Below are 26804 nucleotides of genomic sequence, written 5' to 3'. Positions count from 1 at the left end.
TGTTTGGAAGGGACTAGTGGACAAGAGATCCAAGTCATTTTACACTGCGTGCTGAAAATAGCAGATCTACAAGCTCACAACACGTCGCAGCGTGGCGCGTGGTGAGCTTGTAGATCGGCTATTTTCAGCGAGTGTAAAAACAGTCATTACGACGGCATCAAGGCCCGCCAAAATACCTTTTAGTCGACTAAATCAACTGTAGATTTAGTCGACTAAAAATAGACTAACACTAAAACATTCCAGGTGACTAAAACGCGACTAAAACTAAATGAAAACTATTCAAAAGACTATGACTAAAACAAAAATTAATATTTGCTGTCAAAATCAACACTGCACATCAGGCCCTGTCACATCACGTTTCACGTCCCTTAACTGACAATGGAATGTGGAGGTGCCTTTCTCACTTCCAACTCGAAATAGGGTCAGTACCAACATTTAAAACAAGGCAGGCGTGTCGTCGGAAGTGGACTTGAGCCCCATGAGGCACACCTGAGCAAGGCGCTAGCCGAGCGAGTGTCCATATCGAGCAGTCCCATATCTGTGTCTGCATACAAACATTTGGGAATCATCATAAAAAATAGAGCGTGGCGCAATTAACTCCTTGTTCATTTGAAAGCAAGTGGAAAGTAATTTGCTTCCTATTGTTAATGAATCTTGCTTCATTTGCCCACAGCCTCTCTGGCAGGTATCTTCCATAGGTTTACACTGAACCTGCAAGGTGTCTATCTAAAACTATTGCTTTGATAAAATCATTTAGATTTTTGTTTTTGTAATACAATATTAATTGTAGTCCATTTTGAAAATGGCCTCCACACCATAATCTGTGTGGCGAGGTGAAGATTTCAAAATATACAGAAGAGAGCGAATGTTAGTGCTGCATGTCATGTACACGTCAGTGTAGCTGCTGAAAGGAAGAGGGGCAATGGTGTTCCCATAATGCTGTTTTGAAGTAATAGACTTGCCCAGTGTACAAGCCGTTTCAAAAGAAAGGAGTATTGTGCTTGTGTCGGTTCGGTTCGTGTGTGTGTGTGTGTCTGCAAACATATATCTGTTTGTGCGCATGTGCCTATGTTAAAGGACATCTTTGCAGATCATACTGCATTGTGAGGAGGTGACAGTGTGTCACAATACATTCTTTGTGTTGAGAAAGCTCTCTCTCTCTCCTTCTCAGTTCTAGAGAATTGCTGCCACAAGTTGCCAGCACTTCATGTAGGGTGGGCAGTGATTTTCCAGTGCTGAGTGATCTCCTCACAAAAGAACAATAGAAACCAGCTAATACATATCAGCAAATTCGCCCATTAAAGATAATTAAAGCTAGATGTAAAAGCATGTACTTTACCATAGGTGCATTATGTCATGTGTCAAGTATTTTCCTATAATTACACTCAATTACAGCCATCAGCATTCAGCTATGTCGTGACAAATATGAAGCCATCTGCACAGACGGACTTCTATTCTGTGACAGGAAGGTCTATTATTATGCACTCAGTTGTAAGTCAAACCGTTATCACAGTGTCCACGAGTGACCAATCGACTATTTTCTCCCCACACAATATAGAATCAGGCCGTGAATTGAGGTAGAGAAAACGCACAAAGCTCCAAGCCACTGTGATATGCAAGCAACTGAATATATAAATAAAAACCGTACCTAAACAAGCAAAAGATGTTTTCACAAACAAAGCCAGCAGCATAGTTTACATGGGCAAGATTATGCAGAACAGGAAATGTGCACTGTGCAGTAATCGGTCTTGTGTATGTATGTGTGCTTCAACCAACATTGTTTTCTCAGTAGAGAATGAGGGTATAAGTGAACAAACTAACTTGTCTCTAAAACCAAGAGCTAAAGTAGCTTGTTAAACAGAGAGTTAAATATACTCTGCTCCATCCCATAACAAACCCTGTGTACTCCTGCATAAAGAGAAGCTACGAGGTCAAGTTACAGACTTCTACCAAAAGCAGTGTACAGTAAATACAGTAATTACCTCAGGTCGCATCGCTGTGGACAGATTTTTGTGTAGGAGGGGTGGTGGTGGTGGTGGTGTGAGTCATACCTCGCATTCTCGGGAGCCTGAGATGGTGTAGGTGCAGGGTCCGGTTCCATTGACAAGCACGTCCATGGCCTCCGAATTGGTGGGCTTGTAGTCCACATAGTACTCCTGCAGAGGGGAGCTCAACGTGCGTTCCGTCTCCCTAGCTTTCTTGCGGCGTTTGCGGGCGGCAGCCGAGTGCTCCTGCAGCTGCTTGACGCTGCTGGGGTAGCGCTTCCAGGACACGTAGATCACCAACAGGATCATTGCCACGGACAGGAAAAGGGCGACGCTCCCGGCCACAATCTTATGAAAGGACACGGGCTCCAAGTCTTGCTCTGGTGGTGGCACGGGTGGGGTGACCGGTGGAGAGGTGGGGCCTCCGAGGAACCCTTCCCCTTTCTTTCCGGGCCAAGTGGGCGAGGCAGGAGTGACCGGACGACGTTCGGTCTGGGCGGGGACGCTGGATGGAGTCGGAGGAACACTTACAGCGAATGGTGTGACTGCACTTGAACGGCAAACACTGTGAGCTGCAACAGCATCCATAACTTTCTCACCCTGGGATTCCTTGGGCGAAGCACAGATCATAGTGGTCTCCTTTACTCCTCTGAAGTTTCTCAGCCAGGACACAAGAGGGCAGATGGCAGGACCGCAATCCCACACATTCCCAGCCAAGCTTATGGTAGTCAGAGAGATCCAAGCAGCTACTGCTTCTTGCGAGACATTGGTGAGCTTGTTAGAATCCAGGTTGAGGGTCTGGAGGTTGGGGAGGCATTGGTACACCACAGCGTCCACTTCTGTTAGGTCATTCCCAGACAGATCCAGTTTATGGACGGAGGTCCATGTCCAGGTCAGGCCCTGGCTCATGGAGCGAATGCGATTCCACTGCAGGTACAGTGCTCCCAGATTGTAAAGGCGGGGGAAATGAGAGAAGTTGATCTTAGAGAACTGGTTGTGCTCCAGGTGCAGCTCAGTGAGTTTCACAAGACCTGAGAAAGCATTCCGGGTGATGCTACGCATGCGGTTGTAGCCCAGGTCTAGGAACTCTAGATTTCTGCAGTCTTGGAACAGACGTACTGGGATGCTCTTCAGGGAGTTGGAGCGCATGTGAAGGCTGATCAGTTTGCGCAGACCCTGGAACTGCCCTATCTGCAGGGCCTGTAGCTTGTTGTACGATAGGTCCAGATTACGCAAATTGGGTACTGGGTGGAATGTGGTATTGTGGAGCGAAGTGATTTTGTTAGAGCTCAGGATTAATTCCTTGAGCCTGCGGACTCCTTGGAAGGCCATTCCGTCAACGGAGGCGATGTAATTGTGGTCCAGGTAGAGCCAGATGAGCTGGTTGAGGCCCACAAACTGACCCGCTCTGAGACTCACAAGGCTGTTGTAGCGTAAGGAGAGGCCCTGGCAGCCTCCTGAGAGGTTCTTGGGGACATCGCGAAAGGCGCTGGACTCACAGTAGACAATCTTCCCATCGCAGCGACAGCTCTTTGGGCACGGACGCTCACTCAGAGATGGAGTTGCCGCCAGCCACACTTGCATCAGCAGTGGCACCACCAGCCAGCGCCGCCGCCTGGCAGAGCCTATATAGAAAGGAAGAGAGAGATGGGGGGAAGACAAAGGGAAAGACAGTGAGCAGGTGAAATTATTGAACAGCACCAATTCAAACTTTTCTCCTCCTACAGTATTGTGGCTTATTCTGAAGTTCAGTATGCCTGGTAAGCAAATTAAGAAGATATGGCCCCCCCACAACCCACCATGCCTTGAAAATGTCCTCTGGACCAGTACAATTGTGCATTTATATAGTTTATACTTTTTATCCAAAGCGCTTTACATAGATTCATACGCCTTGCGGTTCCCATCCGGCTGCTCTACTGGCCACTCTACCCCTGAGCCACTGCTGCCCCCTTTGCTGATACATTTAGGGGAGCTTAACATCATGGCACACATAAAAATCATTGATATTATATACCATGTGCCCTCAGGGCGCTTGCTGGCCAAGTGGTCCAGGCGCATGCCACATATAGGCGTTTGGCCTGACAGCGCGTTGCGTTCATGACGACCTTTGTTGCATGTCTCTCCCCTTCTCTCTCTCCCTCTTTTCTGTCAGTCTTCACTTGATACTATCAATAAAAGCAGAAAAGCCAAAAGCAAATCTTTACAAAAAAAGAAAAGAAAAAGCTACCACTATATTCATCTATTTCTTGTTTAAAAAGGGGGGAGGCTCTTCTTCCTTTTTAGTGGCAATTTACCAATTTGATCCAGTGAAATTGTGAGTGCTAAAACAAATACATTAACAGACAAATTTGGAAATGGAACAATATCAAATTGAAACGGATTCTCTTTCCTGATTGCATGGAATTGGTGACAAAATGTATTTTCTGTTCATTAAAAAAAGCTTTCAACCAGTGGTCCTTGAGGGGGTGCCAGGTGGTCACCAGATTGGTAACCAAATTGACCCTTATTACATCTTTAACTCTAATTGTGTTGACTTCTTGTAAATTTGAAAAATGTATAAGAAGTCAACACAATTAGAGAATGTAATATAATTGTTATTTTGATTTAGCCTGTTATCTCTGCTATGGTACCACATCAATACAGCATGGAATTGTTGACAAATCCTTATCCAGCGATAACAATCCTTTCGTTTTGGGACTGCAAGGCTAAATCTCATCAAATGGTGGTCCGTGGCACAAATGCCAAAAAGATAATGGGCCTTGATTTGAAAAGGGCTGAAAACCATTGCTCTATATTATTATTTTCAGAATGAAAGTTTAATTGTTTCTGACCTAATTAAGACTTCGACCCCCCAAATGAGGTAGAAACAACAGGTCGAGGGGGGTGGTGACTACAGTGGACAACATAATTTCTTAAACATAATGTTAGTTTGACGTGTCATCTACGATCTACATCAGATCTAGACTGGAACTCCCATATGCTTTTTATGGCATAGGCAGCTCCCATCAGGATCCGCCGGGAGAAACTAGGCAAAGCTGCGTGACATGAGACTAATTAATTAGAACGACAGAGAGAGAGAAGTGTGTGTGTGTGTACACGTGTGTGCGTCAATTTAACAAAGGTGCAGACAAACAGAAATCAGCAGAGAGTGAGCGATATTTGCGCTACTTTATGCCGAATTGAAGTGGCCTCTGCCCCAATTTTTTTATTTTTATGTCTGGGTTTCTGAGGCTACATCAGATCTAACTCTCTCACTCCAATAATTGGAAGTGGCTCGTGTTCCTCATTACACAACAACAGGACAGGCACACAGGAAGAAAGGACCATACAATATTCAGTACACATTACAATAATTCATAGAGCTCCCTAGCCGTAGCTTCCCTGTTCTGCCTGTCTGAAGAGGAACATGACAGCTAATTTCAAGAAATAAACGCCTATAAGGTCCTAAAGACACACACGTTACACTACACACTTCAATGAATGACTAGTCTGAGTCCACATCAGTGCTACACAACGCTACATTCTGCAAAAAGACCATTAAACACACTAAAAGAATATTAAGACACGTTTACAGCCTGCATCATCATTCACAATACAGGAATGTATATTGGCTTCCTAACTGACTGACAGCATTATTGTTACTGGAAATAAACAGAGTACATAAACAGAAATAACATCACATATTATAAATACATGATACCAAATGGTTCTGTTTCAAAAATAGCATATTACTATTATAGTGGGTTGGGATTATTGCATTAATAACATCCTAAAAGTCAAGCAGTAAGCAGCATGGAGCTTCTGCAGTCACCATGTTAGCTTTAGCTGCTAGGCTAAACTTCTAAGCAGGACATTACTACACCAAACATTGTGGAGAGTGGAGACACACGGTCAACTTTTCCTCCATTGAAATACCCCCTAGTGGTTACACTACTTCATGTGTCTAACCCACTTTATCTCACCTGCGGCTGCAACAAGACAAGTAAACACAAACAATGTTTCTGTCACAATAATACAGGATGTTTTGGCTTGTTGACTGCATGGAGTAACAGAATCCTGTATAGCCCACAGGAGTGTTCTCCCTTGTGGCACAGTGTTGTGGCACAGTGGGGGCCACAAGGGGGCACAGTTCCTTTGTCAAGGAACACAATGAATATTTTAGTAGAAAAGACTTGAACTCCCATGAACTTGACTATGTATGAACTTGAGGAGGAATAAATGATAATGAAATAAATAAAGAACAAAAATCGGGGGTGGCTTAGGTTATCCTACACTCATGTACACACACACACACACACGCGCGCACGCACGCACGCACGCACGCATGCACAGACAGACAGGCAGACGGTTTATCTCAATACAAGGCCAAAACTTGCTAATAGAACAAGGACACCCCAATTCAGTGGACGTGCTAGGATTTTAAACTGCTGAAGTGAACAGGATGAGTATGATTACAGTTTACCGGACATCTGGTATGAAAAAAAGACAACAAATGCATTTGTGTGCGTGGCATGAGTGCATAATGATGCATGATTGCCACATTGTTTTATAATAGAACCCATTTTGTTCAGTATAACCAGCAATGAAAGGGTAGGCCTACTGCACAAAAATAGGCTCTTCAGAATAATCCTTTATCATGTTGATTGGCTCAGCTGGCTGGCAATAAATCAAAATGTACTGTAGTGTAGGCTACTCAGAGGCAACATAATATTCAGTGGTGAGTGTCGTGCATGGTGCCTCGGTAGAGTCATGGGGCTTTGGGACAGTTGATTAGCCTATAATAAGCTTTTGTGGAGATGCAGTCTCATTATAGAATTTCAGTTAGAAAAAGTGCTCAATTGTTTTACTTAAAGGGACACTTTTGCAACCAGAGCTTATTCCAATTATGTCTAGGACACAAGAAACACTTTCCTGGGGGTTTTTGTGTGCAATATGTTTTTTTGTTGTAGTTGATATTTTAGTCATGCCCAAAAACCTGTCACGAAAATGTGATCTCACTTCCTAACTGGACTACAAAGTCACACCTCCATGCAGCCGCTCTCCACAAGGAGGGGAAGTGCACTAAAGCATGATGGGCATTGTAGGAATTCAGCAATCCAGTCAAACACACAGTCTTCAAATGTTGTCTGGCCATAGGGTGCAAATTTCTAATTGTGCTACTGTGAAATGTAGTAAAAGTAACAATACTGTAAGTAAGTATAAGTATTGGTATGAAAATGTACTTTAAGTAGCAAAAGTAAAAAGTACTCATTATGCAGAAGGTCCCATTTCAGTTTACAAAATGTATAAAATCAATCAATCTCACAATGTGTTGCATCACTCGGCGCATTGTGAGCGTGTAGATCGGCTATTTTCAAATGGCCGAAATGTATATGGGGACGAAGTGGGTAATGTAGCCTATGTGTTTTGTCATAATAATCAAAATCTACAAAGAAAGTAGTATGTTTTAAAATAATTGTATTGGAGTAAAAGTATAATATTTATTTTACTCTGAGATGTAGTGGAGTAAAAGTATTGGAAATTGTAAATATTCAAGTATTTGCCCAGCAGATGAGGCAGATTTTATTCTGAAAAGCCACACCTTCTGAAATTAGGACAGAACATCTGCGTTCTGATCAAAACCATGGACAGCACTGTAGATTTGCTGTAGATTCAGAGATAATAGCAAGTTTTGTCGGCCCGTAAATAAGGAAGTGAATGGCTGCGCGCATGCGCATAACATGTCCGGGAGCTCAGAGCAAAGCGTAATTGCCTAGCAACGGGAGCTGTCAAAAAATGTGATTTTAGCGATCCGGTTTTATACCATTTAAAATAACCTCCACACGTCCTGGGCCTTCTACGGGAGTAGGCTAATTATAAAGACGTCTGGGGAAATAATGGCCAAAATAAGTGTTAAGTACAGTACTTAAATGTACTTAGTTACATTCCACCACTTAGTGAAGCTTGAACAATGGCTGCCGTTGTGAAATCTCTTCAGGGCATTCCTGTCGGATGCTTCATCTTCAAATGCACGTACATTGTTGATTTGCGATAGCGCAACTTGATGTAACACAGCTTGCATTTGACCTGGTTGTTGTCATTACTACACAGAACTTCTCCGTGCCAATCTCACGATCTTTGTAATGCTGTGTAGCCTATTGCCCTCCTGTGTGAAAGTGTGTCTGTGACAGGTCAGTGTGTAGAGAGAGCACACTTGTAGCTTTTTTGTCCGGATGTCCGGAGGGAATTATTTGTTCCCAGTAAAAAATAATCGGTAATTACCGGCCTAGCACGCCCTTTGCCCTGTTTGTCATTGTATAATTCACACTCTGTCCACATGGGTTCCCTTTTTGTTTGAATATCAATATCCATCCACTTGCAACTCTCACATTTCTTTTCACTGCCAAAGAAACACTGTTTTCAGTGGTGGAAAAAGTCTAGATTCTTGATTGATCTATTACTGTCTGTTATCACTGTTTAAAAAAGGGCTAAATAGTGAAACTATATGCTGACAGCAAAACAAAAATAAAAGGCAGTCTAAGCCATCAAAGCCAGCAATAATAGAAGTAATAAAGCTAGTCTGTACACAGCACATTAAAAACAACATATCTCTGCTGACAACAAGCAGCTGGGTGGACAGCCTATGTCTGTGCTAAACAAAAGTAGCACTTGAGAGCTAATCTCGAATATCTGTGATGCCCAAGTCACGGTGTTCAGGCTCTTACAGTATCTAACTGTGATGCTGTACAGTACCAATACTGCTGGTAACAAATTAACTTGAATGTTTGGTAGACCTGTACCCCACCATGATATCACGCCTTGTCCGAGGTGAGACAGAGTTGTTTCCATTAAAATCGTTCCCCTTTACAAAGCAACTAATGTTCTGTCATTAAGATGCATTGATCTCCTTCTAGGCATCGGGGTGGGTTGTGGTGTGTGTGTGTGGTACGTACTGTAAGATGGGGGATTCACTTCTTCAGGATTTTTACCAGCTGCTAAATAGCAAGCTGAGTCTATCATCGATGTGCAAACTAGTCCTGATAGTAGTCTAGTCCTGCTGGTTTTCTCATTGGCTGAAGTTGCTGTGCTAGTCCAGTTGCCTTTCTCATTGGCTAAACTGCGATGCACTGTTTGCACTGTTTTTGTGTGACCGTGTGTATGTGCGAACCGCAATATGTCCGGGCGGAAACGAACGACTCAGAATACAATGGTTCCGCCTTAGAGAATTTTGGTTCCTACCTAAACTACTGCGCTGAAACTGACACAGAGGCAGTTATTGCGGGCCCCCGCAGATACTAATAATGCAGCTGGTAATTAATTGATTTATCTCTGAAGGAAATCAGGCAAGGTGGGCCTACTGGCAAGTATCTCACGATATGAAACACATATCCTGATACAGGAGTCCTGATGCGATACTTTTATGATATTTTCTCATGCGATGCGCATGATGCCACAAGATCATTTGCATGTCCTCTCCGCAGTCTTCTCACATACAGAGGGATCTACCAGTAGACTATGTAAGATAGGACTCCACACACAAAAAATAATAATTAATTCACTAAATTTGGCCTATCATATCAGCATGTTATACGACGTCATATAGTACAATACGGGATTCACCAATATGTATTCTGATATTCAATATTGTGAGCACAACGTTAGCCCATTCAGGACGGGAACCCCTTTTGTTGTTTTAAAAATTATGTTATACTTTAGCTATTGAAAAATAGATCTACAAGCTCATAGCACGGCACTGAGTGCCGCGGTACGAGCTTGTAGATCTGCTATTTTAGAAAAAATCTTTGCTTCTGGGGGGTGCCTAGAACAACATATTTTCAGATGGGGGTTGGCGGCCAATTACATAATAATTTTTGTATTCCTTGACATACGTAACATGAAATAGTTTGAGAACCACTAACATAGAAACATTGTTTTTTTCAGAAACATTTCTGATTTAAGAAGCCTTTTTTTATCAGCCCCATAAAGTTTGAAGTGACCATTGTTAGAACATCCATACTTCTGTTATTATTACAGATAAGACTGATCTGTCAGGGTTGGAGAAGTCCATGCATGTTTAATCGACTGAATCGGCTGGCAGGTGCCATCTTGGAGGTACTGTGTTGTGGTGCATGCTAAAACATCCTAAACTTGGCAGTGATACAATGGACGACTAATGATGACTGCAACAGTGTTGAGATGTAGATGACGCTCTATATAGATCTATTGCAGAAATTGCACGTTATGCAAATCCATTGGTGTTTTTTTTCTTTTCTTTTTTTTTTTTTTTTAAATCTTGGTACCGTCTTTGTCAGAAGTAATTCCTTGACATAGGTTGGCTGAGCATCATCAAGGAGCATATGTTATCTAACATAGCCATTTTGTTGCTTGCCAAGCATCTGCTGATCCCATATGGGTGGGGGTGTGTGTGTGTGTGTGTGTGTGTGTGTGTGTGTGTGTGTGTGCGCTCGCACGTGCGTGCGTGCTCGCATGTAATTTTCCTATTAGCTTTTCAGAAGAATCTTTCACCATCAGTTACAGATGGAGAGAACCACGGGACTGTGCAGATAATTTGTGAGTGCTATTGATTATACCAGAAGATACTGTACATCAATCATGATTTTTGATTTAGTTTTTTGTTGTCTTGTCTTGTATCCAACGCTTGCTAGACTTTCATACAAACACAACCGAGACGAAGATACTGATCAAGAGATGGATCATCCCTGGACACAAGAGTCTGTACAGTTAGTAGCAGACGTTTACAACCATGCCTCGGCAACGCGTGTTGGCCTCGGAGGCATGGAATGGTGAGTATACTAGTGAAAATGGGAAAAACAAAAAAACAAACAATAAAACAAAAACAAATAACAGGTGGAGACACTATGCTGAATACTAACAATTTAATGTGGCATAATGCCCCATGTGTAATGTGCCATGTGCTTCAAATTGCAGTGCGTGGAGCGCAATTTGTGGATTGCGGAACTGAATGTGTGGGCTGTTAAACTCAATTACAATGTTTGCCGAGTTCTATGTGTGCTTAAATCACGTTCTGGGCTGAAAGAACACACAATGGAAGTGATTATGTTGTCTCCTTCATTTTTAGACACCCTTGCAGAGTGCCGACAACCTCCCCGTTCCAAAGGCTTATTGTATACTATAGTTGTGCAGCGGTGTCGTGCAACAAAAATAGCCAATCAACAAGCTCACGACGTGTCGCTCTGTGACACGTCGTGAGCTTGGAGACCGCCTTTTTTCAGGGCATGACACGGGTGCATGACCACATATAAATCAAGGCTAACTGACACTGTACCGTATGTGGCTTAATGAGCACTCCGTGCCCTAATGCCTCCAAAAGCCCTCTCCTTGACTCCTTCCTTGGTTTTCACTCTAATCGTATTCACAGAGGAGCACGCGTTACCCTTGGAGGTGTCAGTCATTGGGCTCCAAGCCTACTTAGCCTCTTACCACCCATTCCCTTTTTTCATCATTATGGTTCTTTTATCATATCTGCTCAGATGAGATATTCCTCCTCCATTGCACGTTCCAGCCGATTGCCCTCATATGTTAGTTAGATTTCTCCTTGAAATTTCTGGCCTTCAGCTGTTTTTTTTCCTTCCCCCCTAGTCCAAGCGCTGCGTTTTATTCATATGATAGTCATGGACTATCATCCTCACCCTTCCACTTTGCACGTTGTTTTCTATTTTTACTCCCACGCTTTCATTCTTCATTTTTTTTGTATTCTTTCTTTCTATCAAAGCGACCCACTTTTTCCTCATCTTTTCAAATGTATCTCTAGAGATAACATTTACTTTTCAGTAGTGAATATTTAACTGATGATTCTATGTAAAACTATGTCAAAACAAGGTTGCATCTGCTTAAAACATATGGTTCCATACTGCATCCCAACTGCCCTTGCTATATGAAGATGGATACTGCCTTTAAGTGCTAACACATACTGGGGGAAGTGCACTTTACAGCTGACCCAAAATAAAACCAAATGTAGCTTAATAATTTGGCAAATGGACTCAGTAACTGGTGCACTTTGAGCGCACACAAGTGGCTCATTGCTATTTGCTGCCTGTCATTGACAAAACTGCTATCAGACTCAGGAATGCCACTCAGATTCTGGACAGGAGCCTAACGCATAGGGAGGACGTCCCCTTAAGCTTAAGCCACCCCTATTAGTCTACAATTATCTTTGAGCTGATGGTAATACCTGCCAAGTCAGGCCCATTTCAACAGTAGTTTAGAAGCCATTGTTTCCCGGTGTCTGCAATGTCCTGGACTATTCGCAGTGCTGGTTAGGTAGAATACGGAACGCTCATCGTCATGTATTCTTCGAATCACTGATATACACATGCTCAGATGCAAGTGTGCACACGGCACACGCGCACACGCCCACACACTGAATGTATGTTTTGTTTCTGCCTGTTGTCTGATTCCTGATTTCCCCTGGCGGAGACAGTTCCACCCGGGCGGAGTGAGGGACAATATAGCCAATCAGCCCTCATCCAGCGGTGCACTGATTCAGTCTGTGTCCCTTTCACAACTCTATCCTGGTCTGATTCTGCATATGGACATAGCAAGGCCTGGTGGATGCCAGAATTCACAACATTTGCTAAACTGACCCGTAGCACTTCAGAAGATATTCGTGAGCATGTGCTGGTAAGAAATCAATGTGCTATACACACAAAAGCAAAGTATTTATTGACTATTACCGTAAGTGCAATCATAAAGTGGAGTGAGGTTTTGGGTTTACCTGGTTTACCTATATTAAAACAGCTTGGATACCAAACATACAGTACCAGACCAGTATTAATATTGGAGCAAAGGCCTGTTATTCCCGTAATCCCGGTAGTTTGGGGGAAGAAATGGTCTGTTATCCCGAAAACAAATGTCCATTGCTCCAACAATACACACACTGGAGTTGTTTGAGTTGACAACACCAGCACTGTCTAATGTGTCAATGGTGCTGAATCGGAAAAGGAGGCGATGCACTGCCATGTTGTGCGTTGCGGTGCTTTAGCCTTAGCTAAAAATATAGTTACTGAATCGTGACATTGCGAATACTACCTTTGTGAAGCTAATTGCTACAGTGTTTATTTCCTCAAATGTCAGTCTCCAATACGCTACATTTGTATCTAACTTTGACCCATTTTGACCTGAGATCAGATTCTAAAAATATCTGTTTGAAAATGACAGTTTTCTGAAAAAGCTATGTTTCGATGTCAGTCGTTCGTTCAATAGCTAAAGCATAACATAATGCTAACACCAAAAGGGGAAATGGGTTAAATCAGTTTGTTCATAATTTTCTGTTTTCATATCAGATAAGTATAAATACAAAATGGCATGAAAGGAAACTCATTGCTTATCAATTTTCAATCCCAAATAATTCCCTTTCTGCCTGTGCAGTATGCTTATGTTAAAATGCAGTTATTTTATTCCAATTAAGTACACTACTACTAAATACATTTGATATTCTTGGGGGAGGTAGAAATGACATTCTCAAGTGCTTTTAACATTGCACCTCCTAATCATGTTAATTATAGGCCACTGCCACAGCAGCATGGTGAAGACAATGGAGATTACTGGAAGATGTCTGCCTCACTGAGGACTTTCAATGGGTAGGCTAAGTGTCACGTGGTATATCGTAATTTGCACATTTTAATTTAATTATCTTAATTTATTTTAAAGCCTTGATTTTTTTTTAGAATGGCACACTCTTCATTTACTTTAAAGCCTTGCCATTCTTTTAGAAAAGCAAGCATTTTATAAACAGTATCTTTGCATTGGCACATCAATGCAGTGGGCATTTGTTAAAGAGCGTCGTAGTCCCGCCCCCTTTCATGACAACGCCAGGCCCAGGAAATTAATCTCAATGCATTTTTCCCAATGCATTTCAAAACGAATTTATTTAAAGATAGATAGATAGATTTATTTATTTATTTTTCTGTCATGCACCACAGGCGCCCAGCCCACATGGACTTACAGGACACACCACATCATTGCCTCAATATTGCATTGTGTACAATAAACAGATCTGTTTTGTTGACATTCCCTTTTTTTTTTTTTTTTACACAAACAAAACATTCTGCCTTATTTCCCACGCCCTGCATAAAAAGTCTGCCAAAGCAAAAACACCTTTCCCAAAACAAAATTCCAGTTTTTCATAGTCCTCCAACCAGAAAAAGTCAGCACAGATGGTTGTCATTTTACAAAATAATACATAATTCTTCATATAATGGGCAGTAAAACAAAAAATGAATTTCATTTTCAATTTCTTTTAAATCACACACTAGACAGACTCTGTCCTCCTCAGGAGTACCAATGAAAAAATACCTTTTAAGCGTTGTACGAAGCCAACTCTTGTCGTGACAAATCATGACAACACACACAATATTTTGGACCAAACAAATAATTACAAAGAAGAAAAACAACAAAACAAGTGTTAAACCTGCCGTTTTATTTTCTACTTTCTAATTCTTTGTTTGGCCCGAAAAATTGTGTTTGTTGTCATGATTTGTCACGACAAGAGTTGGCTTTGTCCGCGGCGTAAACGTCTTTAAATAAATACTTTCTGAAAAGTCTATGAGGAAAATGAACAGGGATTTATTTTCCGGGTCTCTCGAGGGGGCGGGACTGCGACGCTCTATAGGGCATCAGATTAATGGACTTAGTGTCCATTGGGAATGTTTTTAGGAACTTTTGGGTTTCATAGTGGGATGTTGGACCACCAGTATTGCACCAATGTTGAGTCTTTCCTGCACCAACAGTTCAACCAGAACAGAAACCACTGGGCTCCACAATGGATTCAAACTAAAAGTGCAAAGAGTTGTGAAACTACAGACAGTATAGGACCCTGGCCCAAGACCCTTGATAGAAAATCAATATTCAGAGTCCTGGCAACTGGTGGGATATAGAAAACCAGAAATTCTCAACAGCTCAGAACATAATCACTATATTGTATGTCCCTGGTTCAATTCCAGGGGACATTGTGTGTTGCAAGTCCTTCCTCCTTCCTCTGCCTTCAGTTTCTCTGCTACCCAGTCTTAATAAAAGGAGAAACTGCCCAAAGACATATAAATTCATGCTATAAGTCAGCATTACTAGGAGTTCTGACAAGATAGGGAGGCAGCAGAACTTGGTGTTCTTGAGGACCAGGGTAGAGAACCCCTGATTTAGAAGTTTGTTCATAGTTCAATGATATGGAGGTTAAGGTAGGTAGCCGAACAACATGTAGTCACTTCACTCATTTACTTGAATCGGTCTACAAAATAACTCATATTACTCATAATCAAAGAGAGGATAATAAGAAGGAAGAAGAGTCTATGAAAAATGGAACTCTGCATGTTTTACCATTTGATTTAATTCAAGGTCTACTATCACACCTTTTATTATCCCGGCATTAAAATCTGTGCTGTGCTCCCCAGCTGACCATAGTGAACTAAACATGAACCGATTCATTTGTCTGTAACCTTCCCCATGCAAAAACCTTTTGCTATGGGGAAATAATTAGATGAACATGTCTAGCTTCCTCTGACCGAGAGGCCTGCTGCTAACATGTCTGGCTATTATGCGCTACTAATGTGTGCAGACTTCTCAAGTGGTTCACGAGGCATTGGTTTCGACCTCTCGCAGATACTATGTAAATGAAAGGGGGAAAAAAGTGAAATGCTTCACGACGCAGAGCATGCTGTTCCCATAGGGTATATGCTGTTACCCTCCTTCACCTGACATTTCACGCATGCCGGACTCTGGTGACTGTGGGGCCAACAGAAGGTCATCTTGGCTATAAGGCTCCGGTGAATGCTGAATCCAGCCAAAGAAGCTATACAGTATAGGACAGTCCACTGTTCAGTGCACCCTATATTGATTACATACACACCACAACATGAGAGTGTACACATGTACAGAGAGCGTACACATGTATGTAACCAGAGTGGTTACATTTGTACGCTCTCTGAGTTACAGTGGATACGTGCACGCTGGGGAGTGTCTCATAGAGATAATAATATTCACTTGCAGATTAATTGTTTGGTCAGAAGAAGAAAAGAAAATACTATACTACTACTTTTTCACTTGCAATTACATCTCTGCTCTAGTACCGTTTATTTTTCATGCAATTGTCTTTATTGCAGAACTCCTTTCTTGTGCTATGAGCCATAAAACATAAGTAGTCTAGTACACAGTAAAATTCTCAGTGTTCATTTAATGCTGAATGTAATACATTGATGAAAAAAGCTATCTCTGGGTTAAATTAGCAGAGAGGATTTTTTTTTTACTGCGTAGTGTGTTGTATGTGCTGCTAATGAAGAGAATCAGTGAGAAACCCCACTAGATAATGGGACTACAGCTCCATATAATCATCTTGCAATTGTAAGCAACAGCATGAAAGTACATAAAAGCGTGTGACAAAGTGTGTGTGTGTGTGTGTGTGTGTGTGTGTGTGTGTGTGTGTACGTAGGTGTTAGTTTCATTCACGACCAGCACCATTCAACTTGTACCAGAGACCAAATATTACGGGATAAACTCTTCTTAATAGAATACGCAAGTGTGTGTGTGTGTGTGTGTGTGTGTGTGTGTGTGTGTGTGTGTGTGTGTGTGTGTGTGTGTGCATAAATATAGCCTGATGTACTGTATGCAGTGCACTGCACACAAAGCAGCACAAAGAGCAAATGTTCTTTTTTTTCCTGATGCAGAATTAACAGTATGCCTGCACACTTTATAAAATGGCATCTACTGACGCACGTCTTATCTAACTAACCTGACCTCTGTGTTAAATTGGCAAACCTTGCATAGATATTTTGCAGCAGATGCATAACTGGTAAGTGAGCTCACACACACACACACACGTATGCACACACTGGACTGTACAGTTACAGTACAGCTTGGTGTGCTGCTGAGGCTTATATTGACCGGGTGCAGTAACCCACCGTGGGTCGATATATCATGCCGTCTCACAATTAATGGCACAGCACCACCAATGAACTTGGCCATCATGTGTAAGAAGAGTTCAAGAATGGCTGAGAGGGGATTAGGCTACACCTCAGGAAATGATAACGGACCTATAGCAGATTTAAAGAGGGGGAATGAACTGCCGAGCCAACGAGTACAGGGGGGGAGGTGGGCGAATAGATAAATAGATCAAATATACACAAGTCCCTATTAGCATAGTCACATCTCTCCATCATTAATGGTATAGGATGGATGGAGGTGCTGGTGGTGGGGAGGTATACTACTATACTGCATGTAGCCTACTCTATATACAGTATGTGTTGCGTGTATTCTATTACAGTGAGTTACAATTCCGGAAAAATAAATACAGCAGTGCAATAACATGGCAAAATCCATATTTTTCCATTGTATTGTTATGAATACACATTCTGTTATGTTCATGCACATAATGCACAAAATAAATGTCTCCCTCACTCATGCGTATTGTGTGCACACATGTAACTGAGATAAGGAAGGTGACAGCACACGCACACATAATCATATATGATGATGACTGACACAGAGAGACACACAAAGAGATAATTGAGGGATCGAGGTATTCCGAGTCACATTGCCTGATTTGGAGACTTTTCTCTTGATAACAGGTGCCGAAAATCCAATAAACGAGCAGCAGTGTTCTATAGGCAAAACATGTTTAGTCTTCACAGTTATTGGTATTCAATGGGACCGGAATTGAATTGGATAATGGCCTATGCTTAGCTTAGGGGTGATCAATGATTATGCGGGGCCATGCTTTATAAAGTTGACTTGCTTCCAAGATTAAGCACGATTAGCATTCCAATCCATGTCAATGAGCCCAGCCACTCTAATTCGTCAAGAAAAAAAAGGAAGTTCCCCCTTATACGCAAACAAAAATGCATCATTTTCCTGGAATTTCGGACCAACCGTATCGATCAGTGCTTTGTTTGCAAAACACTAAATAAGTCTAATACCGCAAGGAGCTACATGGATGAAAAATGCACAGTGCAGCTCCTCTGCGACTCGCGGGCTAAAGCACAGGCTTCAGCAATATCCATCAAGCTTCTCCATCCACTTCGAAGCAAGCTAAAGAATAACTGACCAGCACCACATAGCCTACACGACAGCCTACCACAGGTGCATTTAAAAAGAAAGACAGATATATTCTAATACATTAAACCCAAACATCGAATGCAATTATTGGCAAATGTAGTGGAGACATTTTGTCGCGTACTGTAGCACCATGCAGTGCACTGAAAGGAGGAGGACAAGTCAAGTACAGTATATTTTTGCAACAAAACCTACGATTCCGCTGTCGCCTATTATGTGATAGTTATAAACCCTACTCACCCATATTATCCGTCAGGTCCAGTCCACAGGTTTTTAATGCCTTCTTGTAGTGCGCGACATCCGAGTCGGCATGACGCGCTCTCTCCACACCACAGAGACAGGTACCTTCCTAATCCACTATACCCCGAGTCGCCTCGCGCAGCCGCCGACTCCAAAGCGCACCTGCCCCGTCTTCCCAGACCAGGCGATCAATTCCGCAGTTTAGCCAAATGTAATTTAATTCCAACTACAGATATAATCCCGGTTTCACCAGACCTACAGCATATGCATATAGTTTCCGGGTGCAAATCCCCTTTCAAGTTGCAGTCAAAAAGGGCTGTGCTGCAGCAGGTACTGCGAAGCAAAATCCTCCAAGTCATTCGTGTCCGCCGAAAATACGCATGATCTCAAACACGCCGATGGTTCCAAGCGTCTTCTCGTAAACTTCATGGATGCATTTGCGCGACGTGCGAGTGGTACATTTCCGAAAGAACGAACGAGTAGGCCTACTTTGGATTTCCCCACCGTGGAAAAAGCTACACTGCCTGGGTCATCATCGCACTGTTCTTAAAGATGCTCGTTCGTCTGAACGGTGGCGCACCGAGAACAGCGCGTATACCCTGCCACAGATTCTGTGTTGAGGGATTCTAGAAAGAAAGAAAATACCGCTGCGATCTCAGAGTATAGCAAAAAAAATGTAATAATGATGATAGTGATGATAACAAATACAACAAAATCCACCGTTTAATCCGAATGTTATTTTCCTTCTCGATCAGTTTCAGTCAAAAGGGTCTGTATAGTTGCAGCTGTAGTTAATCACGTCTGCATGTCACGGCAACTTTGCCAAACAGAATCGGAATGCCCTCTTCTGGTGAGATTGTGACCCATAAGCATGTCCTCCCTGGATCGTGAGTAAAAAAAAAGAGAAAGAGAAAATGCCAGTCTGTCTGTTTAGTGAGACGTGCCGCATGTGAAAAGTGGCAAGTGATATAGGTTAACTGCAAGTCACATAGGAGGCTATAGTGCAACTAAAAATAAATATCTAAAAATATGTTTTGGTTATTATGGGAGTTAAATTGTGTGATACTGAGCGGTTGAAAAATGTCTTCTCAAAAGCCTATTAGGCCTATATGCCAGTAGGCTATGAACTATGAAGAATATTTATTTTTAGCGTGTGCCGTACGTGTAGTAACAGAAATAAAGTGTAGTGAAGAATATGACGGAGGAATAATCAAGTCAAATGCTCAGGGAGGCATCAGCGTTCTGGTGGAACTCAGTCGACAAACGACAACTTTATATATTATATACACAAAATCAGCTGTGGTTAACAAGCATTTCCGGTTAGTCATATTTCACAATAAGAGTTCATAATAAAAAATATATACAGTTGAGTCTTGAGAGCATAAATCCCAACATGCACAATATTCTGCACGGTAGGTAGGTCACAGTAGCCTTTAGGAGAGGCTACTGACTCAAGACTCAACTTGTGGCAGAGCACATGTCCAGTGCTGAAATCATAATGTGTGTGTGTGTGTGTGTGTGTGTGTGTGTGTGTGTGTGTGTGTGTGTGTGTGTGTGTGTGTGTGTGTGTGCAGTGCGTGTGTTCCCCCCCTCACCCCCCGAAATGTTGGATACGTGAGTTTTTTTTGTCCATAATGTAATCAGTTATCTCCTGAAAGTATGAAAGCAATGGTAAAACATCATCATTCACCTCGGCTGAGTGGCACCACTTTCTGTATCCTTCATTTCAAATTAAAAGCCTATAGCGTTTGATACATGGTCCATTTTGTATACTAGGTTTTGCCGGAGTATTGTTTCACAAATTATATTTCATTGCCTCCTTAACAGAGGCCTTAACAATAATTCAGCTCACTATTCCAGCCATTAGAGAGAGTCTGACAGTAAATGGACCATTTTTGAAGAGCTTTATTTAGTCTAGGGACAGAAAAGGCGATAAAGAACTTCTAAATTGACTTGAAGTGAAGTAGCCTAAATTGAACTGGAGTGGAATCAATCAAATTCAATTGATTCAACTGAGCTGCATACATTTGAGTGACTAGCTAGGCAAGTCCAAGTGAGCACTGAACACTTAAACTTTGGTCACTTTGCTCAGTAGGCACTTAAACTGACCACTGAGCACTTGAAACTTTAAGTGACGTGCATAGTGATGGTACTGTATAGTTGAAGCATTCTTCCCCAGACCGCACAGACTACTTGCATATTCACCCTCTCATCTGAGCATTAGCTAAAACGTCTGACATGGAGAGTTGCAGACTGCCTATATGTGTTCAGAGCATTTTCTAAATTAATCCAAACACTTTCTCTGACACCGTCGTCCTGCTCCTCCTAAAATGCACCCTCCTTTAGCCGGGCTCCCACTGTCTGCTCCCGTGCAATTTGGCTGATGGCTTTTGCTTCTGGAGCCAGTTCAACAAGCAAGAGAGCGTTCTGCTGACAGCGCTGAAGCAATTAATACCCTGTGAAGTTATGGAGGTAGAGACAGTGCCAGCCTACAGGCTATAGCAGCAGTGATTTCCGTTCTCAAGAAATACAGCGGGCCAATTCAACCTACACTTCTCCTCACCTATATGGATTGACTCGCCTTGTTAGTTTTAGTAAGTGTCCAATAGGTTGTGATGATCTGTAATCGTCTCCCGTGGGGGGATAAAAGTGGATTTGAATGGAAATGCTTTTTTCGTTTTATGTCAAGAGTGTTTCTCTGCCATGAAGTTACAGATAATCAACACTAGCACAAGCAACCTTTTGTCTCTGCTAGGCCGGGCGACCGAAGGCCAGACTATGGGCTCTATTTTCGTCCATGATAAATCCAACAAGTTTGGTGGCGGGAACTACAGGCCTACTTGTTCTCTAATTATTAGAGGCCTTTAGTGATTTCAAAGGAAAATCATTAAGGCTCTTGTCATGGCCTGTTGAGGAACAAATTAATGGCAAAAGAACACACACACACACACACACACACACACACACACACACACACACACACACACACACATACACTTTGAAAGTGAACATCATGTGAATTTATTATGAATTACTTAAAGCCTTTACAATTGATATATGTACAGTACAGTGCACATGGGAGACATTAAATATGAGCCCCAGGTGCATGGCAATGTCAAAATCGGCACGTGTATGTGCATTTTAAAACAAATAGGCCATAATGGTGGATGACCCACCTGTGAGCCTGGCCTGTAAACGCATGTGTTCTGACTAAGTGACTCTGACAACGGGAGACATTTTACGGCAGTCTCTGGGGTGATGGACAGCCCTGTTTTGTCCTTCTCATGTTAACATTAGACAGGGACTTGTTCTTTATAGTGTTCCCTTTTCTTTCTCCATTTCCTCTGATCTCAAAGCTGGCACAATCCTTTTAACCTGCCTCAAGGCAATTTTCAACCTGACACAGGATTCACGAGTTCACCTATGAATGTGAATCATCTGGCTAATGTCCAGGGACAAGGAACAGTGAGCACCAGGCTAGGTGAAACTAGAAGACCCCACCCCCCCAACCCCTTTCCACGCCTTTTAATTTATTTGATTTCTTAACTTTCTCAAAGAGGTTTTCTACACAAAGAGTGCTATGATGCCAAGGTTGCCGCAGCAGATGTGGAACTTGTAAATCCCTGTTTTGCAGGTCGACTCCATTAACCTTTACCCCAAGCTGGGCTCCAATCTGGAGAGCTGTGTTCCACACGCCGGAGCTGAAGCTTAGGCTGCTGGGCTTGGATGTAAGCAATACAAAACATTTTCCCGTTGTTAAAAGCACGTGACAAAACAAGCAGGGATAATTCTCTTCTGTTATAGGCCTGATTAGAAGGGGAAGAGGTTTGTGTGCTGTTGCTTCATACAGTAGGACGATTAACATGGACATGATTTCATGAAATGAGGAGGAGACTATAACATTCACATGGCGCGTGAATCTCGTTCTCTTCCCTGTCCCCTTTCGCTGCAGCTTTTACTTCATGCATTCTGTCCTGGCACAGACATGGGAGATAAGAGGTGGGCATCTGTGTGTGACCGTGCCTTGCCATCTGTCTCCTACCCACGGGGTCTCCGTGGACATAAGCTCACATGGTAGTAGAACATGGGTAGGCAGATAACCTACAGTGTAGCACAGTAGTTTCTCAGCACAGTTCACACAATTTACTATTGAAAAAGAAAAATCACACCCGCGTGAAGTGAGGGGCGTTCTTATCATGGTACATCATCATGACGTAAATAGACACTATGCCTAATTTGCTCAGACACTATGACGTCAAATTCTCCATTCACTAGACCTGTGCGTGCCCGTCGGCCACCGGCCTACTTGAGAACGATGCAACTTGGGAACCTACTGTAATAATACCCGTTGTCAACTTGTCACAGCACCCGTTTTAACTGTCTGTCTGTGTCCCACATGGAGATCTCTGTATCTGCCTGTGTCTGAAGAGGGCAAACTGACTGACTATGAAAAGTGGACTGGTTAAGTAATCAATTGTCAGGTGTGGGGTTGCCATGGCAATCAATTGGCTGAGGAAGAGGCTGGAAATTGCACAGGTGAGGGGACTTGGCCTCATTAGGCCCACTGGCAGAGCCTGACCAGAGCCTTTTGTGGTGATTCTGGACAACCGTAGGTCCGACCGACTTGATACACTGCACTCCCTGCGGGGGTGTGGAACGTGTGTGTCAAATTTGAAGTCGGTGGGGCAAACAGTTCTCGAGTTATGTGCATTACAACCGTACACACACACACACACACACACACACACACACACACACACGCACGCGCAGGCAGAGACGTGGCGCATTTATAGTTAGATTGTCAATGGGAATTTAATGTCTGTGTTGGACATAAATCTACACTAATAGCTGAATATAGAGGGGCTAGCGCAAAATATCTGAGAAAATACACACCTCCCCCAGGGGACATAGAACAAATGGTTAATTCCCTGAGGGTTTCAAGAAGGGTTACCTTGATAAGTTGCGATGATGCAATCTTACGCCGCAATTTTCAACCCGGGAATACTATGCTCGTGAAGAATATCGTCTTGCATTATACATTTCATAGTCAGACGCTCTCCGCTCAACGTATAGGTTACCCAATGCAGAAACCCCTGCGGCTGCTCCCACATGAATCCACAATGTATAAAGTAAAGAGACACAGGGGGATATCTGCTAATGCTCTTGTGAGAAAGGGGAATTTACATAATGTGCCATGATAAGGATCTATAAAATCCAACAGATCAATGAGGTCCAATTACAGGCCGCTGGAGTTCCTTATCTGCTCCAGTTCAACTTTGTTCTGCCTGTGGTCCTCCACTTCCATTAAATCTCCAATGTGATTAGGCCGGCCCGATCGGCGCGAGTTAAAGATTATCATCGAACACAATCGCTATTTGCCTGCTTTTGTGCTCAAAGGCAACATTTTCAAGGACACATTCTGCAGTTAGCATTAAGGTTAAGGTATGGGTCTGTGCTGGCGGAATATAATTCTCATCCACCCAGACATAATAATATTAATATTATTAATAATAATAATAATAATAATAATAGTTATAATAATAATAATAATAATAATAATATGATTGATTATCATTAGTAGTATAATAGTAGTAGTAGTAGTAGCCGCAGTAGTAGTAGGCCTATGTTGGATTGTTCTGTTGTATAATTTATGCTAAGTTAATGATTCTCGTATGACCTTTGTTAGAAAATGAACATACAAAAGAGGGTCAATGTTTCTGTTTTGGTTTCTCCCCATCTTGCAGTTTTCGGTGGCCGTAGGGAGTGCTGTGAGCTAGTGGGGCTGCACTGCACCTTCAGTAAAGTGCATTCACCTGAGTGCCCTAACCATATGCACAAGGATACTACCAGGAAGACTGGGAGAAATCTGTGCTGCATCTATGCATGCATATGAGTGTATACACTGCACACACATATGCATGCATGTCTTATACAGTATGCACTGCATGTGTTTAAGATTTACTATCCATAATATTAAACATTAATACAAACATTCATGCCCACATGCCACAAACCCCACGCACTTATCTGACAAGTCCCAGCCTTCTCTTTCATCTGAATTTGTTATTCCAAAGCTTAGGCACTGTAGTTGCATTTGTTTGTCTCATGTACCCCATTTCCTCCTTTCATCTCGCTGAATGAGGAGCATTTGACTTTGAGAGAAAATGGGCTTTTCATCCTTTGAAATGGCTTCATTGTTGACTCACGGATCACTGGCTGAGCAATGAGCATCCCCCTTCTGGTAGGAAACAGGAAGGAAGCGCGGGATCCCTGTAAATAGCACATGGTGTTTATGGTGTCACCGAGATGCGCGGCTTAACAAGGCTCTAAAGAGCACTTCTCATGTGACTCAGCATGTTTGGCCAATTACCCAGCATGCTACACTGTCCCTAGCCCTACGACACACCCACTTTGTGCCTCATTCCAAGAGGGGTGTTAGCTTTTGTCTCACTCCGTCCCATCACCTCCCCGCCTCCAAGACATACACACACACGCACACACATACGGACACGCATGTACACACGTGCACGCGCACGCACACACACACAGAAACACACACACACACACACACACACACACACACACACACACACACACACACACACACCCCCTGCACTTCCCCACCACCCACCTCCATCTCCCCGTTCATTCCTCTATTTTTGGCATCACACATTCTGTGCACGTAGGCCTCAGCACAATGTAAATTATTCAGCCTGGCTTGCCGGAGGCTTGGAGCGAATCATAAATCGCAGATGGTCTCAGGCTATTTCATACGGGTGACCGTGGTTAAACACCAAATGCAGGGAATCATTTTCAAACCCACACAAAAAATAAGGTTGAATTACCTTTAGTTGAGACTGAGAGGATTTGATTCCAAGTCATACTATATGACCTTTTCATTCACAACGTGCAGGGTGTGTTTGTATTGTGTGCCACGCAGAGCACTTCCAATACTTGGCCTGGCTTCAAAGGCAATGCAAGCTGAGGTTAATTAACCCTTGATGAATGCGGTGATCTCAGGTCTTACTAAATGGTTTAAATAATGAATGGCCTCCGAGCAAGCAAACTCCCAAACAAGAGCCCCTGCTCCCCAGTTTCCATTCTACTTTGTCAACACAGTAAAATACTTAATGAATCCATTTATAGCTCTGAAAGTGTACAAATGTTTGTGTTTTGTACACAAGTTAAATAAAGCAAAGTAAAGCTGGTTTGTTTGTACAGATTACAGAACATTCCAATAACAAGACAGCATTTATGATATTAAGACACATAAGCATAAAGAAAAGAAAAGACAAGCAAATATATCATAAAAAGACATTTGAATTGCCTACTATTAAAAACAAGAATATGCTAAAATAAAACGAAAGGAATACAAGGCTCACAGGCAGAAGCAAACAGAAAGGTCTTTAAATTGCGAGTTGTAAAAACATGCAGTTTTCCGGGAGTGTGTTCTAGATATATGGTGCATATTGTATATTAAAGTAAAAACTGAACGCTGCTCCTCGGTTAGTTCTTCTGACTCTGAACCCAGAGTCAAAAGCAGTCAAAAGCAGACCTGTCCCAAATGACCTTTTTAAGTGGATGGTAAGTGGATGGTTCATTGCATTTTGCCTCTAAACCATCCAATGCTTTAGAAACCAATAGTGTTATTTTTCAAAATAAATTATTTGACAGACTAGGGAGCCAGTGTAAATATAAGAACTGAATTATTCACTTTCTTGGTATAAGGACTCGATGAATAGCATTCTGACTCAACAGCAGTTGTCCGATTGATTCTTTTTAGGGAGACCTGTAAACAAGGCATTAGTTGTTTCTATAAGATAAATGCATAGGCTATCCTGCAAATCCACATCTTGCTGAGACATATAAGTGCTTTAATCCTTAATATATTCTCATGGTGATATAGGCTATTGACTTTGTAATTGTTTTGTTGCTGTTGAAATTCAGGTCGGAGCTCCCGACTACAATCCAAGTGTGGTTATTTAGAGTCCCAGAATATTACAGTCACAGCCAGTGTCTTTCCAAAAGAGCACGGGACTCTCATTAAACTAAAGTTGAATTTAATTATTTTTTTTGCACGATCTGTGTCACTCACTGAAAATGACTGAAATAACACATTTTCTATATAAATTAGATTAAACTCGTACTGGCCTGTCACAATTTTCTGTCGAAAAGTGGCCATTTATATTATGTCGTAGTGTAAATTAGCCTTAATAACTGCACTGCCTCTATTCTGGGAGCCGTAATGAGGCACTTTCAGATGCTACTTCAGGTGAAACAGGCTTTTTTCCCTCTGTTTCCTCGAGTTTGAAAGCTGCCAGACTGAACGCCTATTCATACTCCAGTTTTAGGTGATATAAGGTGACCACCGCTGTGGTTGGGAAAATCCACCCACCCACCACATATCTCTTTGTTTTTACTAACTCTCTGTTTTGGTCACCTTGTCACCTGCCTTAACACCTAAAACTGGAGTATGAATGGGCCTTGGTGTGGTCGGGGTCTGCATGCGCAGCTCTATTT

The 26804-nt window shown here is 42.4% G+C and overlaps 1 protein-coding gene across 1 annotated transcript in view; it reads right to left on the bottom strand.

Annotated features, from left to right (window-relative positions):
• LOC308309601 (leucine-rich repeat transmembrane neuronal protein 4) overlaps window positions 1–6454 on the bottom strand; it is a gene marked incomplete at both ends in the record, with an annotated part of 98709 nt that extends 92255 nt beyond the window's left edge. Inside the window, 3 exons of the mRNA XM_080755511.1 lie at window positions 2052–3610; window positions 5948–5953; window positions 6448–6454. Coding sequence (XP_080611637.1) covers window positions 2052–3610; window positions 5948–5953; window positions 6448–6454 — 1572 coding nt within the window. The remainder of the gene's footprint in view (window positions 1–2051; window positions 3611–5947; window positions 5954–6447) is intronic.
• Between the last annotated feature and the right edge of the window lie 20350 nt (window positions 6455–26804).

Source organism: Protomyctophum bolini (genome assembly GCF_963924005.1).
Source record: "Protomyctophum bolini genome assembly, chromosome: 22".
Taxonomy (NCBI): Eukaryota; Metazoa; Chordata; class Actinopteri; order Myctophiformes; family Myctophidae; genus Protomyctophum; species Protomyctophum bolini.
Note: the sequence above shows the minus strand (reverse complement) of the source record. Positions and strands in the feature narration are given on the sequence as shown.